This window comes from Miniopterus schreibersii (assembly GCF_964146895.1).
Source record: "Miniopterus schreibersii genome assembly, chromosome: 2".
Lineage (NCBI taxonomy): Eukaryota > Metazoa > Chordata > Mammalia > Chiroptera > Miniopteridae > Miniopterus > Miniopterus schreibersii.
The window spans coordinates 21,309,334-21,331,686 of NC_138102.1; the positions used below are offsets into that span (position 1 = coordinate 21,309,334).

The 22,353-nt window shown below is 38.6% G+C and overlaps 1 protein-coding gene across 1 annotated transcript in view; it reads left to right on the plus strand.

Moving 5' to 3' along the window:
* The window catches only part of LOC308552394 (disintegrin and metalloproteinase domain-containing protein 32-like), a gene marked incomplete at both ends in the record, with an annotated part of 138,049 nt that overhangs the window by 93,363 nt on the left and 22,333 nt on the right, over positions 1-22,353 (plus strand). The window contains 3 exons of the mRNA XM_081127712.1: positions 11,076-11,181; positions 12,842-13,025; positions 16,278-16,365. Of these exons, the coding sequence (XP_080983838.1) occupies positions 11,076-11,181; positions 12,842-13,025; positions 16,278-16,365 (378 nt within the window). The remainder of the gene's footprint in view (positions 1-11,075; positions 11,182-12,841; positions 13,026-16,277; positions 16,366-22,353) is intronic.

Below are 22,353 nucleotides of genomic sequence, written 5' to 3' on the forward strand. Positions count from 1 at the left end.
CTTCAGATTCTATAATGAGTTTATGTTTATCTTAATCTCTTAAGGCTGTTTTAGGAACCATGTGGAAAAGAGTGCTATTTGCTTAATCCATCTGTGGAAAATTTAAATTGGTTCTATCTGTGAATTCTTTGAAAAAGATTGCCTCTTTCAATAAAGAATATTCAATGAAATTAGTGAGGTGACATTGGAAACATAATTTGGATGAGATCACTAAGGAGTTCATTTCAAATGTTAAACTTCAAAATTCTCTATTGCCTCAAATAGAACAAGTATAATTTATGTTGGAGGACCTGATCTTGGATCTTAAACTTTATAAGGAAGACAGATCTTGAGATATGGTTACCCAAGATGTTGATTTTTTAAAATTTGTTCCATGAATATATATTTAACACCTCAATTGGGTAAGGCACTCTTCTAGCACTGGAAACCCAGTGATAAACAGGACAAAAAATATGGTTCCTATTCTTATGGAGATTATATTCTACTGAAGGGTTCAGGCAATAAACAATAAAAAATTAGTAAATAAAAAAATGGGGGGGAAGATGGTGGCGCTGTGAGAAGCAGCAGAATGCCCCCGCCCCCAGCCATGGACTCAGTTTACTCCTAAAATCCTACGTAGCCAGCTTGGAAAAACCAGAGAAACATACCTGAGTGGCCGGAGTGCGAGTGGGGAGCACTGAAGAAACATCACGGAGTCCAGTAAGAGAGGGGGGCATAGGTAGGGGGGACCCCTGAAGCCTGTGCTGGGCTCCAAGCCCGGAGCCTTGGAGGCTGCAAAGCTCCCTCCCCTCTGGAGTGTGGACAGCATCCAAAAGCGGGGACCCCACACCCGGAGCAACGAGGGGAAGGAGCGCCCCGCTCACAGGGCAGAGGGGCCCAGGGGAGCGGTGAGTCCTGGAGGGATTGGAGCCTTCCTAGGAAACAAAGCCTCTAATGGCGGCCGGCGCCTTCCTAGGAAACAAAGCTTCTAGAGGTGGCTGCGACCGGGTTCTAGTGCTAGGGGTGCCGACCATAGGGAAGGCTGTCCAAAGGGCTGTGGCACCCAAGAGGTAAGGGACCAGAGGACAGCGCTGAGCAGCCACACATGGGGACCCTCTGCCTGCCTGTGGGGCACTGTGTTGAGCCCCAGAAAGCGCGGAATCTGCTCAGCGTGGGGGGGGGGGGAGGAGCCCTCCCACTGTGAGCTCCTGGTGCTGAGAGGTTGGGATCTGGGACCAGCCCTGAGGGTGTCCTCCCGCCCTGAGCTCCCAGTGGGAGAGGCTGGGATCTGGGACCAGCCCTGAGGGGCGCCGTGGTGGTCCATGAAGCTGCCCCAGGTTTGCTGAGACCAGTGTTGGGGGGAGCTGCGTGGAGCTGATTTTGGGTCCCCTCCACTGGGCGGCAGGACCTTGCAGGGCGGACTCTACCTGTGTGTTGCTTTGTGCGTTTGTGCATCTGATCCCACCTTCCCTGCGTGCACTGCTCGGACAGACAAGCGGAGGCTGGGATTGGGGTCTGCACAGTAGACGGTCTGAGGGGCGGGCCTGGTGCGACCAGCCAACCAGAGCTGAGCAGGGAGGGGCAGAGCCCACCATCCTCTTCTGTAGCCAGGAGCACCGCTCCCAACAGGAAAGGGGCAGGTCCTGCTCACTGAGGCCCCACATGCCCCCCATGGGGCACAGTCCTGAGGGGGAAGGGAGAGCAGCTCACAGGAGGACTGTACAAGTATAAGACTCTCAGGGACTATTGTTTGGGAACTGGAGGAAACGCTGAAAACCCCTGCTAGGGGCTGGGCAGGCAAAGGGCTCACCAGAATGTTCTTTAATCGAACCCGCTGAGCCCGGGCTGCTGAAATGGCCCATACAGAAAAGGCAACAGGCTGAAGTCAATCTGAAGCTGCAGCAGGACAGAGCCTGGGGAACTAGAATCAGAGGACAGGGTAGGGACTGAGGAGCTGGCAGTGGAACAGAGACTAACTCCCGCAGAGTGAGTGCCTGATAGCGAAACCTCTAAGTAAGGGGAGTGATACCCTGAGCTACACTAGCCACCCTGCACCCTAAAGAGTCTACAGAAGACTCTGGAGTAAGACAAGACAACTACAAGGTTGCAAAATAGTTGACAAGAGGAGGTGGTCCACAAGAGCCTCAGATCAACCATCTACCTAAGGACACCAGAGCCAAACCTAGATGGCTCCACACATTGGGTGCTACAGAAGTACCTCCCAGGAGAACTGAAATCACCACACAAAACAGTGACCCTCAGACAACATAAGCTGCCCAGAAGAAACTCACCTGATTGTCTTTTTTTCTTCTGTTTTTTTTGTTTTGTTTTGGTTTTTGTTTGTTTGTTTGTTTTTTATGTGTTTGTTTTTTCTCTTTTTTCCTTAGGAAGAAGAGAAAGAGGAGAAAATTTGTTTTTCCTTCCTTTTTAAATTTTATAATAATTTTATTTTAATTTTAAAAAACCTTTTAACTAAATTTTTTTCTGTTTCTTATAAAACAATTTTGTCTTGCTTAGCTTGTTTTTAGTTTTGTTTTGGTTATTTGCTTTGTTTTGTTTTATTCTTGTTTCTACTATCAAGACTTTCTTGATATTTCCTGCTTAACGACTGGATCTTTATCATTATAACCAAGTTTACTGCTTTCCTCTATAGTTTCCACCAAATCCCTTACTAGACTCCCTGCCTGGGCTATATCTCTCTCTCCTCTCGATCCGTTGGCATAACTTTTTTCTTTCTTTTTTTTTTTTTTCCTTTTCTACTTTTCTTTTGTTCTTTTGTCACCCTCCCTTCTGTCTTCCTGTTTTTTTTTGTCCAATTGTTAGTTTCTCTTGTTCTCTTTATTGTATTTTTGTTTTCTCATTTTCAACTATTATCCTGTTCCTATTCTCTCCCTTAATTTTTTGCTGGCCCTTCTTTCAGAATCTTTTCTCTGCTTCCCAGTAGCGTCTCCATTTTTTACATTTTAGTTTATTATTATTTTCAAAATTTTCACCACTGTTAACAATATACATCTCTCTCTCTAAGTGTCACTTTTCTTTTTTTTAAGCTTTGTGTGTGTGTGTGTGTGTGTGTGTGTTCTCCTTTCACTCTCCCAGTTCTATTTTCATATGGGTTGTTTTCATTGTGACAAGATATTTTGTAAGATACCTCTTGTTTTCCTGGGAGTGTAGTTGTGTATCGCCATGCCTTGCCAGCACCCGTACAACAGTTTACACGATGAGGTTGGGGCTGAGACAGAACCAGCCTGAGAGGAGGGCCCTCCCAAGGACTGATTGACGACAATCTAGACTCAACCAAAACAGGAGAACATAAAGAAACCAAAAAAGGGACTCCCACAAGAGGCACACGCCTAGAGCAAATAGCTCAGAAGTATAAGGAAAACACACCTCTGGGCTCCACTGAACCCACAAGACAAAATCCCATCCCACAAGACTGAGAGACAGCAAATACATCTAATATATAGATACAAACACTAAGACCTACCAAAATGGGGAGACAAAGAACCCTCAAGTTAAAGAAAAGGAAAAATCACCAGAAAAAGACTTTGATGAGTTGCAGTTAAGCAAGTTATCAGAAACGGGGTTCAGAGTATTGATTATGAAGATGTTCAAGGAACTTAAGAAGACACTAGATGATACGATTGAGTACCTTAGTGAAAACATGAAAAAAGAGATACATACCATAAACAAAACTCAGACAGATAAAGAATGCTGTATCTGATATCAAGAATGCACTGGAAGGAATTAAAAGCAGGCTCAATGAAGCAGAGGATAGAATAAGTGACTTAGAAGACAAGGTAGAAAAAATCAGAACAGCAGAAAGAAAAAACTTAAAAAGCATGAGGACAGTCTAAGGAAGCTTTGGGACAACATGAAGCGAAACAACATTTGCATTATAAGGGAGTCAGAGGGGGAGGAAAGAGAGCAAGGGATAGAGAACTTGGTGGAGGAGATAATGATAGAAAACTTCCCTAGGCTGGCGAAGGAGAAAGCCACACAAGTTCAGGAAGCACAGAGGGTCCAAACAAGAGTGACCCAAAGAAACCCACTCCAAGATACGTCATAATTAAAATGGTAAATGTCAAGGACTAAGATAAAATATTAAGGACTGCAAGAGAGAGACAAGCAGTGACCTACAGGGGAACCCTCATAAGGCTTACAGCTGATTTCTCAACAGAGACTCTTCAGGCCAGAAGGGAGTGGCATGAAGTTCTTCAAGTAATGAAAAGCAAGAACATGCAACCAAGATTGCTTTATCCAGCAAGGCTATAATTTAAACTTGAAGGTGAAATAAAGAGCTTCCCAGACAAAAGAAGGCTAAAGGAGTTCAGTACCACTAAACCAGCATTGCAAGAAATGCTCAAAGGACTGCTTTAAGAAAAAGAAGGAATAATGAGAGAGAGGTACATCAGCATAAAGGGGGAAAATGGCATTAAATAAGTTGATATCAATAGTAACCTTAAATGTAAGTGGAATAAATGGTCCAATCAAAAGACATAGGGTAGCTGAATGGATAAGAAAACAGGACCCAAATATATGCTGTCTACAAGAGACCCACCTGAGAGCAAAAGACTCACCCAGACTTCAAAATAAAGACCATAACAAGAGACAAAGATGGTCACTACATATTACTAAAGGGATCAATCCAACAGGAGGAAATAATCCTTATAAACATTTATGCACCCAATATAGGAGCACCTAAATATATAAAAAATTTCTTGGGGGACTTTAAAGGGGAGATTGACAGCAACACAATCATAGTTGGGGACTTCAACAGCCCATTGTCAGCATTGGACAGATCAAGACAAAATCAACAGGGAAACACTGAACTTAAATGACTCACCAGACCTAATTGATTTAATTGACATTTATAGAACATTTCACCCCAAAGCAGCAGAATACACATTCTTCTTAAGTGCACATGGAACATTCTCAAAAATAGACCACATGTTAGGGCACAAGGCGAGTCTCTACAAATATAAGAAGATTGAAATCATATCGAGCATCTTCTCGGATCACAATGCCATGAAACTAGAAATCAACCACTATAAAAAATACTCAAAAATATTCAAACACATGGAGGCTAAATAGCATGTTATTAAACAATGAATGGGTTAGCAATGAGATCAAGGAAGAAATCAAACACTTCATGAAAAGTAAGAAAAATGAACAGACAACAACCCAAAATCTATGGGACACGGCAAAAGCAGTCCTGAGAGGAAAATTCATAGCATTACAGGCCTATCTCAAGAAACAAGAAAAAGAGTTAATGAACCATCTAACACAACAACTAAAAGAACTAGAACAAGAAAAGCAAGAAAATCCCTGGAAGGAAATAATAAAAATCAGAGCAGAGATTAATGACATAGAGACTAAAAAAAAATACAAAAATCAATGAAACCAAGAGCTGGTTCTTTGAAAAGGTAAATAAGATTGATGCACCTTTAGCCAGACTCACTAAGAAACAAAGAGAGAGGACCCAAATAAATTAAATCAGAAATGAAAGAGGCAATATAACAACTGACCCAACAGAAATACAAAGGATTGTAAGAAAATATGAGCAACTATATACCAACAAATTGAAAAACATGGGGGATATGGACAAACTCCTAGAAGCATACAACCTTCCAAAGCTGAATCAAGAAGAGGCAGGAAACCTGAATAGGCTGATAACTAATGAAATTGAAGCAGTAATAAAAAAACCCCCAGCAAACAGAAGTCCTGGACCAGATGGATTTAGAGACAAGTTTTACCAAATATTCAAAGAAGAATTAACACCTATTCTATTCAGACTATTCCAGAAAATTCAAGAGGAGGGAAAACTCCCAAACTTTTTATGAGGCCAGCATTAGCCTAATTCCAAAACCAGATAAAGATACTACAAAGAAAGAAAATTACATGCCAATATCCCTGATGAACATAGATGCTAAAATCCTCACTAAAATATTAGCAAACTGGATCCAGCAATACATTAAAAAGATCATACACCATTACCAAGTGGGTTTATTCTGGGGATGCAAGGCAGGTACAACATCCGCAAATCAATAAATGTGATATGTCACAAAACAAAACGGACAAAAATCATATAATCATATCAATAGACGCAGATAAAGCATTTGACAAAATCCAGCACCGATTTCTGATAAAAACTCTCAGCAAAGTGGGAATAGAGGGATCATACCTCAACATAATAAAGGCCATATATGACAGACCTACAGCCAATATCATACTCAATGGGCAAAAACTAAAACCATTTCCATTAAAAACCGGAACAAGATAGGGATGTCCACTTTCTCCACTTTTATTCAACATAGTAGTGGAAGTCCTATCCACAGCCATCAGACAGGAAGAAAACATAAAAGGTATCCAAACTGGAAAGGAGGAAGTAAAACTGTCATTCTTTGCAGATGACATGATATGGTACATAGAAAACCCTAAAGACTCCATCAAAATACTACTAGATTTGATAAACGAATTTGGCAAGGTAGCTGGATACCAAATCAACATCTGGAAATCAATGGCATTCTTATACATCTATAATGAACTTTCAGAGAGAGGAACTAAAAAAGCAATTCCATTTACCATTGCAACTAAAAAAATAAAATACCAGGAATAAACTTAACCAAAGATGTAAAAGACCTGTAGTCAGAAAACTACGTGACACTGAAAAAACAGAGGAAGATTTAAACAAGTGGAAGAATATACCATGCTCATGGATTGGAAGAATTAATATCATTAAAATGTACATACTACCCAAAGCAATTTATAAATTCAATGCAGTTCCTATTAAAATACTAACAGAATATTTCACAGACCTAGAACAAACATTTCAAAAATTTATATGGAATCAAAAAAAACCCCAAATAGCTGCAGCCATCTTGAGAAAAAAGAACAGAGTGGGAGGGATCACATTACCGGATTTCAAACTGTATTTCAAAGCCATTGTAATCCAAACAGCCTGGTATTGGTAGAACAAGAGGCATATAGATCAGTGGAACAGAACAGAGACCCCAGAAATAGACCCACACCATTATGGTCAGTTAATATTTGACAGAGGGGACAAGAGTATCCAATGGAGTAAAGACTGTCTCTTCAATAAGCGGTGCTGGGAAAATTGGACAGATACATGCAAAAAAATGAAACTGGACCATCAACTTTCACCATACACAAAAATAAACTCAAAATGGATAAAAGAATTAAATGTAAGTCATGAAACCATAAACATCCTGGAAGAAAACATAGGCAGTGAAGTCACAGACATCCAAGCAGTGGAATTTTCACTAATACATCTCCTAGGCTGAGAGAAACAAAAGGAAAAATAAACATATGGGACTACATCAAACTAAAAAGCTTCTGCACAGCAAAAGAAAACAGCCTCAAAATACAAAGGAACCCCACTGTCTGGGAAAACATTTGCCAAGGATGTATCTGATAAGATACTAATTTCCAAAGTGCACAAAGAACTCATAGTACTCAGCAAGAGGAAGACAAACAACCAAATTAACAAATGGGCAAAGGACCCGAATAGACACTTCTCCAAAGAGGACATACAGATGCCCAAGAGACACATCAGAAAATATTCAATGTTGCTAATCATCAGAGAGATGCAAATTAAAACCACTATGAGGTATCACCTCACACCTGTCAGAATGGCTACCATCAACAAATCAACAAATGACATGTGCTGCTGAGGGTGTGGAGAAAGGGGAACCCTAGTACACTGCTGGTGGGAATGCAGATTGGTGCAACCACTATGGAAAACAGTGCAAAGGTTCCTCAAAAAATTAAAAATGGAGCTGCCTTTGGACCCAGTGATTCCACTCCTAGGAATGTATCCTAAGAATCCTGAAACACTAATCAGAAAGAATATATTCACCCCTATGTTCATAGCAGCACAGTTTACAATAGCTAAGATCTGGAAACAGCCCAAGTGCCCATCAGTAGATGAGTGGATAAAAAAGCTGTGGGACATTTACACCATGGAATACTACGCAGCTGTAAAGAATAAGAATCTTGTACACTTTGGGACAACATGGATGGACCTGGAGAAAATTATGCTAAGTGAAATAAGCCAGGCAGAGAAAGATAAACGTCACATGATCTTGCTTATACGTGGAATCTAAAGAACTTAATCAACTGATGACCAGAATAGATTCAATGACATGGAAGCATAGATCAGATTCATGAATGTCAGAGGGATGTAGGAGGGTGGGTGGGTGGAGGGGGAGAGAGTAACCAAAGAATTTATATACATATATGCATAATGCAAGGACACGGACAATGGTCAGGAGAGGGACTGGGGAGGGGGTTGGGATGGAGTGGACCGGGTCATTGGGGAGAAAAAGGGACATCTGTGATATTTTAAACAAAAATAAAATTTAAAAAGGAAAAAATATGTAGTCATTTCTGTTAGTGGTGTTATAGGGTTCAGGCATTAAATAGTAAAGATTGGTAAATAAATAAACAAGTATTTCCAATAGCAGTGTTATAAAAAAACAAAAACACAGTAGCAACAGTAACACATGATGGTAGGAAAAGAGTGATGATAAAAGTAGGCTGCTTTAGATTGGGTGTTCAGAGACAGTTTGTGTGTGGAAGTGAAATTTGAGTAGAAACTTGAATATTCAGAATGGGCTAGTCAAGAGATAATCTTGCGAAAGAGCATTTGAGGCAGAGAAAAGCAGCAGATGTTATGGTACTGAGTTGGGATTGAATTTGGTGAACTTAAGGATAAAATTAAGGACATTGTGGCTGAAGTGTAGTGAACCAGGCCGAGTAAAGACTGTGGTAAAAAGGTTGGATTTTATTCTTTGTGTAAGGGGAAGCCATTAGAGATATTTCAGTAAGAGGCTGATACGTGATTTTTATTGTTTAAAAAGATCACTCTGATTTAGGGTATGGGGGATGCACTGTGGGGAGTGGACATCGGTAGAAGCAGGAAGTTGATTAGAAGCCTGTGGTAGTGTGTTAGAAGAGAATTGGTGATAGCCCCGGTGAGAGTGGTGGCCATGAAAAAAGTGAGAAGTGGTCATGCCAAGGCTGTATTTAGGAGGCAGTGTCGGTAAGACTTGGATTAGATAGTGGAGGCAGGTAATGAGGGGAAGAAGTAAATCAAGGATGATCCCTAAGTTTTAGCCTGAATATCTGGTTGACTAAATGGTCCCATAAACTGAAATAAGGAAATCTAGGGTTATAACAGAATTTGATTTTAGGATATGTTAAATTGTAAGTGCCTGGTAGTCACGAGATGAGGTGAGTCAGATGTTAGGTTATGGTCCCTATTTATTGTACTTCATAGCCTTTTATAATAGGATACAGGGAATATAAATATATTATTTGGAATATCAAAGGGCAAATTCTCTTACTTTGTCGACTTGGTCATTATAGTGGATTATAATATAGAAGGGAATATTTGACATGTGACTTCATATTTGTAAAGTGTTGCTCTCTTAGTGTTTTCATCTCACCCTGGAAACCCCTAACTGATCTCAGAAGAAGTCCCTAACACTAATGAGAGGTATTCAGGGGTGAAGTTAATAATATGGCTCACTGGTACTTTTAGATGCAATAGATGGACTAATGAAAATTGGACTGGATGAAGAATATTACTTTCAACAGAATTCATCTGACTTCTCTGTGACTAACATATTCTTTTATATTCTTTATCCAAACTGGACTGAAATGTGCAATTTCTGAATTTCCCTGGATATTTTCATGATGTTTAACAATTTCTGCATTGGCATTCCTAATCTGGTATCTCAGATTCACAACTGAACTGATTAAACATTGCAAATATTCAAAAATAAGATTGCCTGTCTTTATGGTACATACACAATTACTTTTGATGAGCCAAGTTTAAAAATGGTGGAAAGACAGTGAATTAGGAGAAGATAAAAAAACTTAATAGTGGGAAAAAATGCATATTATGGAAGGGGCAGGTAAACAGGAGAAACCTTGATCGTAAAAATATAGAGAAGGATTAGTTAGCTGAGAACTACCAGTGACTAAATAAACTTCATCTTAATTCTCATAACAATCTATTGAGGTAGATACAATCTGCTTTTATATGTGAAGCAGCTAGGCTTAGCAAAGTTCGTTTTAGAGAAGGTAACTGCTATGTAGAATTCTAAGATGACCCCTGAGACTCTCCTAACATACGTGCCTTGGGATATCATTCCTGTAAGTAGATTATGTAGTGAAGATGAAGGAATTTTGAAGATGTAATTAAGGTCCACAGTCAGTTAACTTTGAATTAATTGAGATCATTCTGAGTGGGCCTGACCTAATTATGTGAGCCCTTAAAAGATGGGTGGTGTCAGAAAGATTCTCATGCTGGCTTGGAAGAAATAAGCTGCCATGTTTTGAGAGGGCCATGTGACTAGGACCTGAGGGGGAATTTCTAGGAACCGAGATCACCCCTTGGCAGATAGTAAGAAAATGGAGCTATGACTGCAAAAAATCCCTGAATTCTACCAACAGTTAGTGAGCTCACAGGAGGACTCCAGCCTCAGCCAATAACTTTGTTTCAGCCTAGTGAGACCCTGAGTAGAGAAATCACTTGTGCCTTGCTGGACTCCTGACTTCTAGAAACTGTGACATTATAAATGGGCTGTAAGCTGCCAAGATTTCAGGAGTCTTTTGAAAAGTGATAAAAAACTAGTATGGGAGTGAAGGAAAAAATAGTTAAAGGTTGGCAATTTTGGTCCTTTTATTTTAGACTTCTTGAGGATACAATGAGCAAGATTAAGTTGTAGACCTGGCTTTGTGTGAATTCCTACTCAGAATCTCAGAGAACAAATATAGTTCTCTTGTGTTAGCTTTCTGTTGCTTACTTTCACAGAGCCCTCTCTTGGTTACACTTCTATAACTCTTCTTTCCCTCTTATCTTTTGTGATGACAATAGCACAAAATGGAAAGGAGGAAAAACCATGAGCATTGTCCCTTCACTTTAATTTTTCTCTTTTTCAACAACTTCGTTAGGAAGATTTTTGAATTAGATAATAGAGAAAAAGGAAAAGGAGACATAATATATGAAGGAATGAAGAAGATGAAAAATAAAGAGCTTTTTAATCCAAATATATTTTAAACTTTGACAGGTTCAAACCATGCTCCATTTAACTGCTATGAAGAAATACAAATTCAGCGTGATAGGTTTGGGAACTGCGGTAAGAACAGAGGCCAGTATGTATTCTGTCAATGGAGGTATGCTATGTAAATATTAAAGATACTTTTATGTTCTGTAAGATTCTGTTTAGTTTTCCTTTTCTTCTAAAATTGATTTTTGAGAGGGAGAGGAAGAGAGAGAAGAGAAACATCGATGTGAGAGAGGAACATCAGATGCCTCCCATACGTGTCTCAACTGGGGATTGAACCTGCAGCCTGGGAATGTGCCCTGATCGGGAATCAAACCTGCAGCCTTTTGGTGTACAGGATGATGCTCCAGCCAACTGAGCCACACTGGCCAGGAGTAGTTTTTCTTCATATGTGTCATTTATTCCAGCGGTTCCAAGTATTACATGTGTATGGGAGTGAATCTCGATTAAAATCTCTAGCCCTGACATCTTTCATGTGCTAGAGGCTTAAATTTACATCTAATTTTTAAACATATGTAGATGATCATTAGGCCCCTAAGTCCAATAAATGATTGAAACTAATGTCTGTTGCACCTTTCCTTTCTGAACCTGCTCATTTTTCTTTATAAAAATACTGTCCCTGTTCATTTGATTGCTTGCCCTAGCTGAAGACTGCCCAGTGTCTTTAAAGTGAAGTTCATTTTTGGTTAATCTCTTCCCACCCCCAAGCTCCCCTTTCTTTGATTTGTCAGTATTTTTCATGCTTCTATGTCTCTGGATCTATTTTGTTGACCAGGTTATTTTATTTTGTTCATTAGATTCCAAATATGAGTGAGATCATGTATATGCATATATGCATAACCCATGGACACAGACAATAGTGTGGTGAAGGCCTGGTGGGGTGCAGGTACAGGGTAGAGAGGGTCCATGGGGAGAAAAGGGGGATATCTGTAATACTTTCAACAAGATAAATTTTAAAAAATAAAATGAAGTTCATCTTTTCCTGCATCTGAAGAGCCAGCTCTTTGATATATTGGTCATCAATTTATTTTAACATTTATTAAGAACCTACTATGTGCTGGACACTGGGCTAGATACTAGTTAGCAAGTCATCTATGGCCCTTGTACTCATGGAATTTGTAGACTGGTAAATATACCACATAGTTTTATGCTTCCTTGATTTGCTTATGCTGTCACTTTTGTTTAGAAATGCCTTACTCTATTAAGGCCCTACTAACTTGTAAGCTTTGACTCAGATGGCATGTTCTCTTTGAAATTTTCCCTGACTGCTAAATTAGAATGTGTCCTCATCTTCAATCTCTGTAAGAATTTATTTCATTTGTAGCACTTTTTTAAAAACAATTATCCGTTTTAAAAATTGAATTTATTGGGGTGACTGGTTCACAAAACCATACAGATTTCAAGTGTATGACTCAACAAAACATCACATTTGGTATTAGACTGTAAGGATCTTGAGGGTATGGGTCATAATTTGTTCATCATTATATCATATAAAATGCTTGTGCGAATTGATTATTTGACAATAAGTATGTAAACCTGCACAGTGAATAAAAGACCATTTGTAGCTTTGAAAGATAATCTTGTATCAATGGCTTTATACTTTTTTACTTTTTACTTTAAATGTGAGTGTTAAAGTATTACATTTTCCCTAGACATGTTGCCATAAATTATCAACCATTTATTTTAATTTTTGTCATAGAAAGCAAATCTGAAGCATTTCCAATAAATGCCTAATGTATAATAATCATGCAATTTTATTATGTTTGCAGGAATCTTATATGTGGAAGATTAATTTGTACCTACCCTACTCTAACTCCTTTCCCTAAAGATAATGTTTCTGTGCTTTATGCTTTTGTACGAAACGTGATATGTATAACTTTAGACTACAGTTTTTATGACCCAACTACAGATCCAATGGTGGTCGCTAGTGGATCTCCATGTGATACTGAGAGGGTAAGTGATTTACAATTTATTTTTAAAATTAAATTTATTTAATACATATTTTCATTTCAGTGTCAAATTTAAACTCATGTGTAGTGCTATGTAACCTTAAATATTTAGATAAAGGAAATGAATAAGCTTCATTTGGACTCCAGATGAAATATTTAGAGGGAAATGGATCAGTTTGGTCCTTTTCAGAATTTCAGTGTTGTGAGCAAGGAAACCACCAAGTGTTTGGTGACTGGAGCGGGGAGAGGCGAGGTCTTGGTACTACATTGTAGTTAAGTACTCTCTAGCATGGAAATTCACTTTTCTTCTTGGAAAAAAAGAAGAAATCCCACTGGGTAATATGGGTCTCTTTGTTGCCCAGTAGATAAGATCACAAGTTAGATCAGGCTGCATAGAATCAAATTTTCACCTCTTAATGGTTTTTTTGTTCTTGTTTTTTTATTGTTCAAAATATTACAGATGTCCCTTTTCCTCCCCATTGACTGCTTCCACCCTGCCCCACCCTCCTCCCCAGTCCCTCACCACACCATTGTCTGTGTCCTTGGGTTGTGCATATATGCATATAACTTCTTTGGTTAATTTCTCCCCCCCTCCCCCCAGTGCCCTCCTTCCCTCTGAGATACGTCAGTCTGATTTATGCTTCCATGTCATTGAATCTATTCTGTTCATCAGTTTATTAGGTTCTTTAGATTCCACATATAAGTGAGATCATGTGATGCTTGTTTTTCTCTGCCTGGCTTATTTTGCTTAGCATAATATTCTACAGGTCCATACATACTGTTTCAAATGGTATGAGGTTCTTCTTTTTTACAGCTCCATAGTATTCCATGGTGTGAATGTCCCAAAGCTTTTTGATCCACTCATCTACTGATGGGCACTTGGGCTGTTTCCAGATCTTAGCTATTGTGAATTGTGCTGCTATGAACATAGAGTGCATATATTCTTTCTGATTAGTGTTTCAGGATTCTTAGGATATATTCCTAGGAGTGGAATCACTGGGTCCAAAGGCAGCTCCATTTTTAATTTTTTGAGGAACCTCCATACTATTTTCCATAGTGGTTGCACCAGTCTGCATTCCCACCAGCAGTGTACTAGGGTTCCCCTTTCTCCACACCCTCGCCAGCACATGTCATTTGTTGATTTGTTGATGGAGCCATTCTGACAGGTATGAAGTGATACCTCATTGTGGTTTTAATTTGCATCTCTCTGATGATTGGTAACCTTGAGCATTTTTTCGTATGTCTCTTAGCCATCTGTATGTCCTCTTTGGAGAGGTGTCTTTTCAGGCCCTTTGCCCATTTTTTAATTGGATTGTCTTTCTCTTGGTTGAGTTGTATGAGTTCTTGATACACTTTGGAAATTAGCTCCGTATCAGATACATTCTTGGCAAATATGTTCTCCCATGCCATGGGTTTCCTTTTTATTTTGAGGCTGATTTCTTTTGCTGTGCAGAAGATTTTTAGTTTGATGTAGTCCCATTTGTGTGTTTTTTCTTTTGTTTCTCTGGCCCTAGGAGGTGTATCAGTGAAAATTCCACTATGTGAGATGTCTGTGACTTTTCGTGACTTACATTTAGGTCTTTTACCCATTTTGAATTTATTTTCGTGTATGGTTTAAGTTGGTGGCCTAGTTTCATTTTTTTGCATGTACCTGTCCAATTTTTCTAGCACCATTTATTGAAGAGACTGTCTTTACTCCAGTGTATGTTCTTGCCTCCTTTGTCAAATATTAACTGACCATAATAGCGTGGGCCTATTCACCTCATGTTTTTACATTTTGCTAGTTACCTAACAAGTCTGAGATACCACAACTATATGTAAAGTGGGGATATAAAATAGCATTTAATTTATGGGGTTATTGAGAATATTAAATTAGATAACAGTATGAAGTGGTTAGCTCAATGTCCAGCACATAGTAAGAGTTCAATGCAGGTTGGATATTATTATTTATTGTTATTATAATTCATTATTTCAGAGGCTGACACAAATCTGGAGAAAACAGAGAGAATAAATTTACTTCAAAGTCTATTTTATTCGTGACCATATCCTTGCCAGGCTTCCTCTTCCTGCCTAGGAGCCATGAATGCCTCCTTGAAGGAGGGTATGCCTGGGAACTCAGTAGATATATTTAGGCCATGGAGCCAAAACAATTAATAAATAAAGTCTCCTTGCCTCTGTTTTTATTTTGTTTGTCAGTTTATTTTGCTCATTATATTCCACATATAAGTGAGAACATATGGTTTTTGTTTGTCTTTGACTGGCTTATTTCACTTAGCATAATAATCTCCTGGTCTATCCATGTTGTTGCGAAAGGTAAGAGTTCTTTCTTTTTTATGGCTGCATAGTATTTCATTGTGTAAATGTACCACAGCTTTTTTATCCAGTCACCTGCTGATGGGTACTTGGGCTATTTCCAGATCTTGGCTGTTGTAAATAATGCTGCTATGAACAAAAGCATAGATACAAGGGACAGACTGACAGCTGTCAGAGGGGAGGGGGAAAAGGAGGAATGAATGAGAGAAGGTGAAGGGTTTAGCCAAAGAATATATATGCATAACCCATATGCACAGACAGCAGTGTCGTGATGGCCAGAGGGAAGAGGGGTGAGGAGGCTGGGTGGAGATAGGCAAAGGGTGGGGAAATGGGGACATCTGTAATAGTGCCAGCAATAAAAATGAAGTTAAAAAAAGATTTAAAATGTTATCATAAATTCCCTGTGCATAGTAGAGCTAAAAAATGATGTGTGAAATTATTTTTAATAAATAAAATTATGTTTCTAAAAGGGAAAAAATTAACATGATATTATTCTGTTGGTAATTTAGTAAGAATATAATTTTTCCCATAACATGTACAGTTCTTCTCAGTGATAATGTTTGAAAACAAATTGTACCAGGTAACCTTTAATGGTACTGTAAGTCCTGTATGATAAAACATTGTTGGTACATTTGTTATAGTTGATGAGCCTACATTGACACATCACTATCACCCAAAGTCTATAGTTTACATTAGACTTATCTGAAAAGTCTCAAAATACTTGGAGATTAAACAAGACATTCAGAAAGGAGAAATCTCAAGAGAAATTGAAAAATATTTTGAATTAAATGAAAATGAAAATATAAAAATTTGTGGGGTAAAGCAAAAGCAGTACTTAAATGGATATTTATTGCATTGAATGGTTATGATTGTGTGTTATAAAATTACTGATTAAAATGTTAAAATAGCTGAACTACTCTGACTTGGAAATTTTTTTCATTAGATCTGTATAAATCGTGAATGTGTAGAACAGAGGTTTCTTCGCAATGCGTTTGCTACTTGTTCAGCAAAGTGCAATGGACATGGTGTAAGTAAGCACGTGATAGATGTTTCCCCAAACCACATTAATCCTAGACACTTTTCAGCATCACTCATTAACTTATTTGACATTTATTGGGTTCCTACTATATGCCAGTGTTGGGTTGCATCCTCCTGCGGAGCTTCCTGAATATAATCTGAAACTGGCCCCCGTATGTGGAAACCAGAGAGAGACTGAAGGAAAAGGCATTCCATTCCAGTTGGTAGGTGGCAAGTTTAATCAACAAGAGAATTTACAGGCTTGACTTGGGCAGCCACAAAATAAGTAGTTTTCTGTACCAGCCCACCAGAATTTTAGAGGCCCTAATTGGGCTCAGTGACATATACAGGGGGCTTTATCTGGGTTTAGTCACATACCTAGTTCATATAGTCTCATCACCACATTTCTGTCTCAAGATTGTGTCCTTGGGTAGCTTCTAGCACAGAGATAGCGGACAGAGCACACATTATAAGAACAGCGGAGGGAGTGGGAGCCTCAAATTTCCAAGATCCAGCTTGTGGGTCTGACCAGTGGTCACATCTTCTTGACCTCTCCCAGCAGCTAGGCCCTGCTGTAATAAGTTTAGAATAGAGTTGAATTGGGTTACTAAATTTGTAGCCCTAGTTAATTATAGAGACTATTATGTAGGATTAAATTGGCCAGGATTTCTGGTTGTGTGGTTCTGGGAACTACACCCAGCTGCGTGGTCAGGCCTGTTTCTCAGTTCTCCTGCCTGATAAGGGAACAGACCAGGTTCCAGATGTGGCAAGACTCTTTGTTTGAGGTCCCAAAGCAGGCAGACCTGAACCCTGTCAAGTTCCCTGGTCATACTACATGACTGTCTTGGCTCTGAGATGAGAAAAGCCACTGGTACGGACAACTACTTGGGCAGTGCAGGTAGGAACTTTGACTACTCCAAGCACTGGTTGTTGCAAGTCCCTCCTGCTTTCTCCATCAAAATGAGAATCCCAGTGGGCAAGCCCCACAGATTTTCCCACGATCCCTGTGAGGCAAAATCAGAGTGGAGACTCCCAGGAGGTGACTCACAATGCTGGGGGATCTGTATGTCCACCCTGAGCTCTCTTTCCCCAGTGGAGGAACTGTAGCTCAGGGATGTCCTCTCAGTGTGGTGTCTTGCTGGCCTGGGGAAGGGGCAGTATGGTCAGTGTAATGCCACTCTTACCCTTCTCTCAGTCTGTCTCAGTCTAGGTGGTGCATGGGTCTGCTTTAGTCTCACCCTCATGTTCCAGGATTCTCTCATTGCTGTCTTGTCCATAAATAGTTTTTCTTCTGAGAGGGTGAAAACTTGGAAACAACCTATGTCATCACCTTGGTGACATCACTTTCCTCTGTTTTTTTCTTAGTCTAGTTGAAGATCTGTCAATTTGTTTATCTTTACAGAAAACTTCTCTGAGCTTCATTGATCTTTTTCTTTGTTTTGTTTTTTTTTTGGTCCTTACTTATTTCACTATGATCTTTGTAATTACCTTACTTTTGCTAATTTTGGACTTTCTTTTCTTTTTCTAGTTCCATTAAGTGTAAAGTTAGATTGCTTATTTGAAATTATCTATTTTCTTTATGTGTGCATTTATCATTATAAACTACCTCTAAGAACTGCTTTTGCAGCATCCCAATATTTTTGCTGTTTTGTTTTTATTTTGATGTGTTTTAGATATTTAAATTTTTTTTTTAATTTCTTCTTTGACCCACTGATTGTTCAGAATGTGTTGTTTAATTTTTATGTGTTTGTGAATTTTTCATCTTTCCTCTAGTTGGTTTGTAATTTCATATTATTTTGGCCAAATAGATACTTGGTATGTTTTCAATCTTCTTAAGTTTGCTAAGATTTCTTTTGTGGTCTGTGATATGACCTGTCCTTGGTAATATTCCATATGAACTTGAGAATGTATATTTTGCCTATGTCTGATGAAATGTTCTATATATATGTTATGTCCAGTTGATTTAAAGTGTGGTTCAAGCCCAACATTTCCCTGTGATTTTCAGTCTAGATTATCTATCCATTGTTAAGAGTGGTGAATTGAAGTGTCTCATGTTTATTGTATTGCTCTCAATTTCTTCCTTCAGATTTGTTAGTATTTGCTTGATATACTAGGTGGTCGAGTTGGGTGTGTATATTATGATTGTTATGTCTTTTTAAAGTGTTGACCCTTTATCATTATATAATGACATTCTTTTTGTCTTGTTACTGTTTTTGTCTTAAAGTCTATTTTATATTACATAAGGATAGCTATTCCATCTTTCTTTTAGTTTCTGCTTTCATGGAATATTTTTTAATCTCTATTTTGAGCCTATGTATGCTCTTAAAACTGAAGTCAGTCTCTTAAAGGCAGAATTCAGTTGGGTCTTGCTTTTTTATCCACTTATTTTATCCATCCACTCTGTGTTTTGATTGGTTAATTAATATCATTCATATTTAGAGTAACTGTTGATATGTAAGGACTTGCTTTCTGGCTGTTTTTTAGTTTCCTTGTTCTTCTCCCCCTTTCTTTTTGTCTGCCTTTATGAATTGGTGGTTTTTTTGTGGTCGTATACCTTGATGCCCCTCTCTTTATCTCTTCTGAATCTATTATAGCTTTTTGCTTTGCGGTTAGTATAAGTTTACATAAAAAATCTTATAGATAAAACAGTCCATATAATTTGTTTTTAATAATCTTTTTCTTTAACTAATGTTACTAATGTAACTAATGTATGCTAATGTTATGTGTTTAATTCACAATCACATTACAGATTTAGTGTTTTCAAAATCTGTGTATTTAATTTTACCAGTCTGTTACTATATTTTTATATGTTTTCATGTTTTTGATTATTGTCTTTTCATTTCAGATGGAAGAAAACCCTTCAGCATTCCTTGAAAGGCAGGTCTAGTGGGAATGAATTCCCTCAGTTTTTGTTTGGGAAAGTTTCTATTTCTCCTTCATTTCTGAAGGATGAGTTTTCTGGATAGAGTGTTGTTGGCTGATTTTTTCTCTTTCAACATTATGCGTATGTTACCCCACTCGCTCCTGGCCTTTGGGGAAGTTGCTTATAGATTAAAATTCTTTTTTATTTTGCTATTTCTTAGAATTTTTTTGTCTTTAATGTCTATGAGTGTCATTTTAATATGTCTTAGAGAAGGCCATTTTGCATTGAGATAATAGAATGATCTTTTGGTTTGGTGAGTTTGGATGTCCAGGTCTCTCCCCAGATTTAGGAAGTTCTCAACTATTATTTCTTCAAATAGATTTTATGCCCCTTTTCTTCTCTGTTCTCCTTCTGGTGCTCTAATTATTCTAATACCTATATGTTTGATGGTTTCCCCTAGATCACATATCCTTTCCTTGCTCTTATTCTTTTTTCTTGTCTTCCCTGGTTCCTATCATCCAGATCACCAATTCTATCTCCTGTTTGGTCTATTCTGCTGTAGATGTTCTCTATTACATTTTTTTCTAATCATTAAATTATTCACCTCTAGAATTTCTTTATGGTTCTTACTTATGATTTATATATTTTTTTGTTAAATTTTTCATTTTGTCTGTGAGGCTTATCAGCTGAATTGCTAAATTCTGCATCTGTGAGTTTGGTTGCTGGAGTATTATTGTTATCTTTTGGTGATGACTTTTTCCTTGATTCGTTCATTTTTCTTGGGATTTTGTATTGCTCTTTTCACATTTGAAGTAGTAGTCACTTCATTAAATCTTGACTAGTTGTCTTCAGGTGGGAGATATTTTTTATGGATTTTACTTATGCTTGAGTCTTTCTCTAACCTTGTGTGGGTAGACTGGCTCCACAATTTTTGCTCCTTCTTGTGGCAGAATTCTTAAGTTTGTATGTCTTCTTTGATTTTTACAACTGAAACAACTGGCTACTGGAAACCTCTCTTGTTTTCCAGAAGGTGGCTACAGCTCAAGTTTGTGCTTTCTTCCTTGCCCAAGTACCCTGGCTTGATTTTCTGAGGGGAATGCCTGTCTACTGAGCTGGCTCTTGCTGCTCAACTGAGGTGTACACAGAAGGAGTAGGCCACAAAGTGGGAAAAATTATGGGTTTAGCACTTGAGGTATTTGGGGTGCTCACAGGTCAAGGGGGGATCCCTAATTTAAGTTTTTGCAGTGGCTTCTGGGCAGCCTTCCTGTTGGAGTACTGAAAACATTCAGCAAGAACTGTGTCTCTTCGATGTCCTTTGAATCTTATCTGACTCTTTTCTGACCTTACTTCCCCCAGCCATGGAGGTCCTGTCTCAATACTCTGGATGCTGCGGGAGAGAAACAGGTTTCCCCAGCTGTGTGATACACAGCTAGTTAGGTGAGGACTCACTCACTCCTTTCCCTCCCCTACAGAAGTGAGTCATCACTGGCTAGTTCAGTCCTGTGCTTGGGGAAAGGTGACATTGGTAAAGTTACTCTTACCCTCTCCAGTGTGTTCCAAACAGTTACATTACTCCAAAAGAATGCAAGAATCCACTCTTCAAAAGGTTGGACTTCTGCAAGGCTTTTGTGTTCATAGTTTCCTGTTGCCCAATCAGAACTCTCCAGGTTTTCTCCAAATGCAGCCAAGAGGGGCTGAGGTCTGTTCATTGATTCCTGGTGGTTCCACAGCCTATACTGAAGCCTGTTACCTGATGCACAGGTGGGCAAGACTTCCCCAGGGTCCCTTGGTGTATTGTGCTCAATTATACAATTCTCACAAAAGCACGTTTGTTCATGGATGGATGCCAAATATAGTTGTTAAAAAAGCGGGGTGTGGGAGGAAGGAGGGATGTCTTCTGCTACCATGATGCTGTTGTCATTCCCAAAGCCAGTTTTATTTCTTCCTTCATAATTTGTATGCTTTTATTTTCTTGTCTTCCAGTATGATGTTGAAAAGGAACAGTGAGAGGGGACGTCCTTGCTTTGTTCCTGATCTTAGTGGGAAAACGTCTAATCTCACCATTAGGTATAATGTAGAGTTATTTTTAATTCTTTATCTTGTTTAGGATTTCTACATCTGTATTCATCAGAGATATTGGTCTGTTTTCTTTTATGTGTGTGTTATCCTTGCCAGGTTTGTGTATCAAGATTATGTTGGCCTCATAAAATGTGTTAGAAAGTATTGCCTCTTCTTCAGTTTTTTGGAAGAGTTTGAGAAGGACAGGTATCAGTCTTCTTTGAATGTTTGGTTGAATTCACCAGTGAACCCATCTGGTCCTTGACTTGTACTTTCGTGGAGGTTTTTGATAACTTTCAATTTCCTCTCTCTGGATTAGTCTCTTTAGATTTCTCACTTCTTTGTGGTTCAGTCTAGGAAGATTATACATTTCTAGGAACTTAACCATTTCTTTTAGGTCACTGATTTGGTGACATATAGTTTTCATAATATTTTAGTATGATCCTTTGTATTTCTGTGATATGTGTGATAACTTCTCTTTCATTTCTGATTTTGTTTATTTGAGTCTTTTCTCTGTTTTCCTTAGTGAGTCTAGGCAGAGTTTTGTCAATATTAACCTGTTCAAAGAACCAGCTCTTTGTTGCATTAATTTTTTGTATAGTCTTTTTGTTCCCTATTTCATTTCATTATACTCTAATTTTATGACTTTCTTCTGCTTACTTTGGGCTGCATTTGTTCTTCTTTTTCTAGTTCTTTAAAATGTGATACTAGGTGGTTTATTTGGGATTTTTCTTGTTTTTGAGATAGGCCTGTAATTATATAAAGTTACTGCTTTCCCTGCATCTGAAAAGTTTTTTTTAACCAAAAAAAATTTCTTTTCTTTATTTTTCAAAGTATTACAAATGTCCTCTTTTCCCCCTCATTGATTTCCCTCCCCCTTGCATCCCTCTTCCCCAGGCCTTCACCACACTATGTCTGTGTCCATGGGTTATGCATATATGCATAGAAGTTCTAATGTTAATCTCTCCCCACCCATTCACCCACCCCCCACCTTCCCTCTGAGATTCATCAGTCTGTTCCATGCTTCTATGTCTCTGGATGTATTTTGTTCATTGGTTTAATTTGTTCATTAGATTCCACA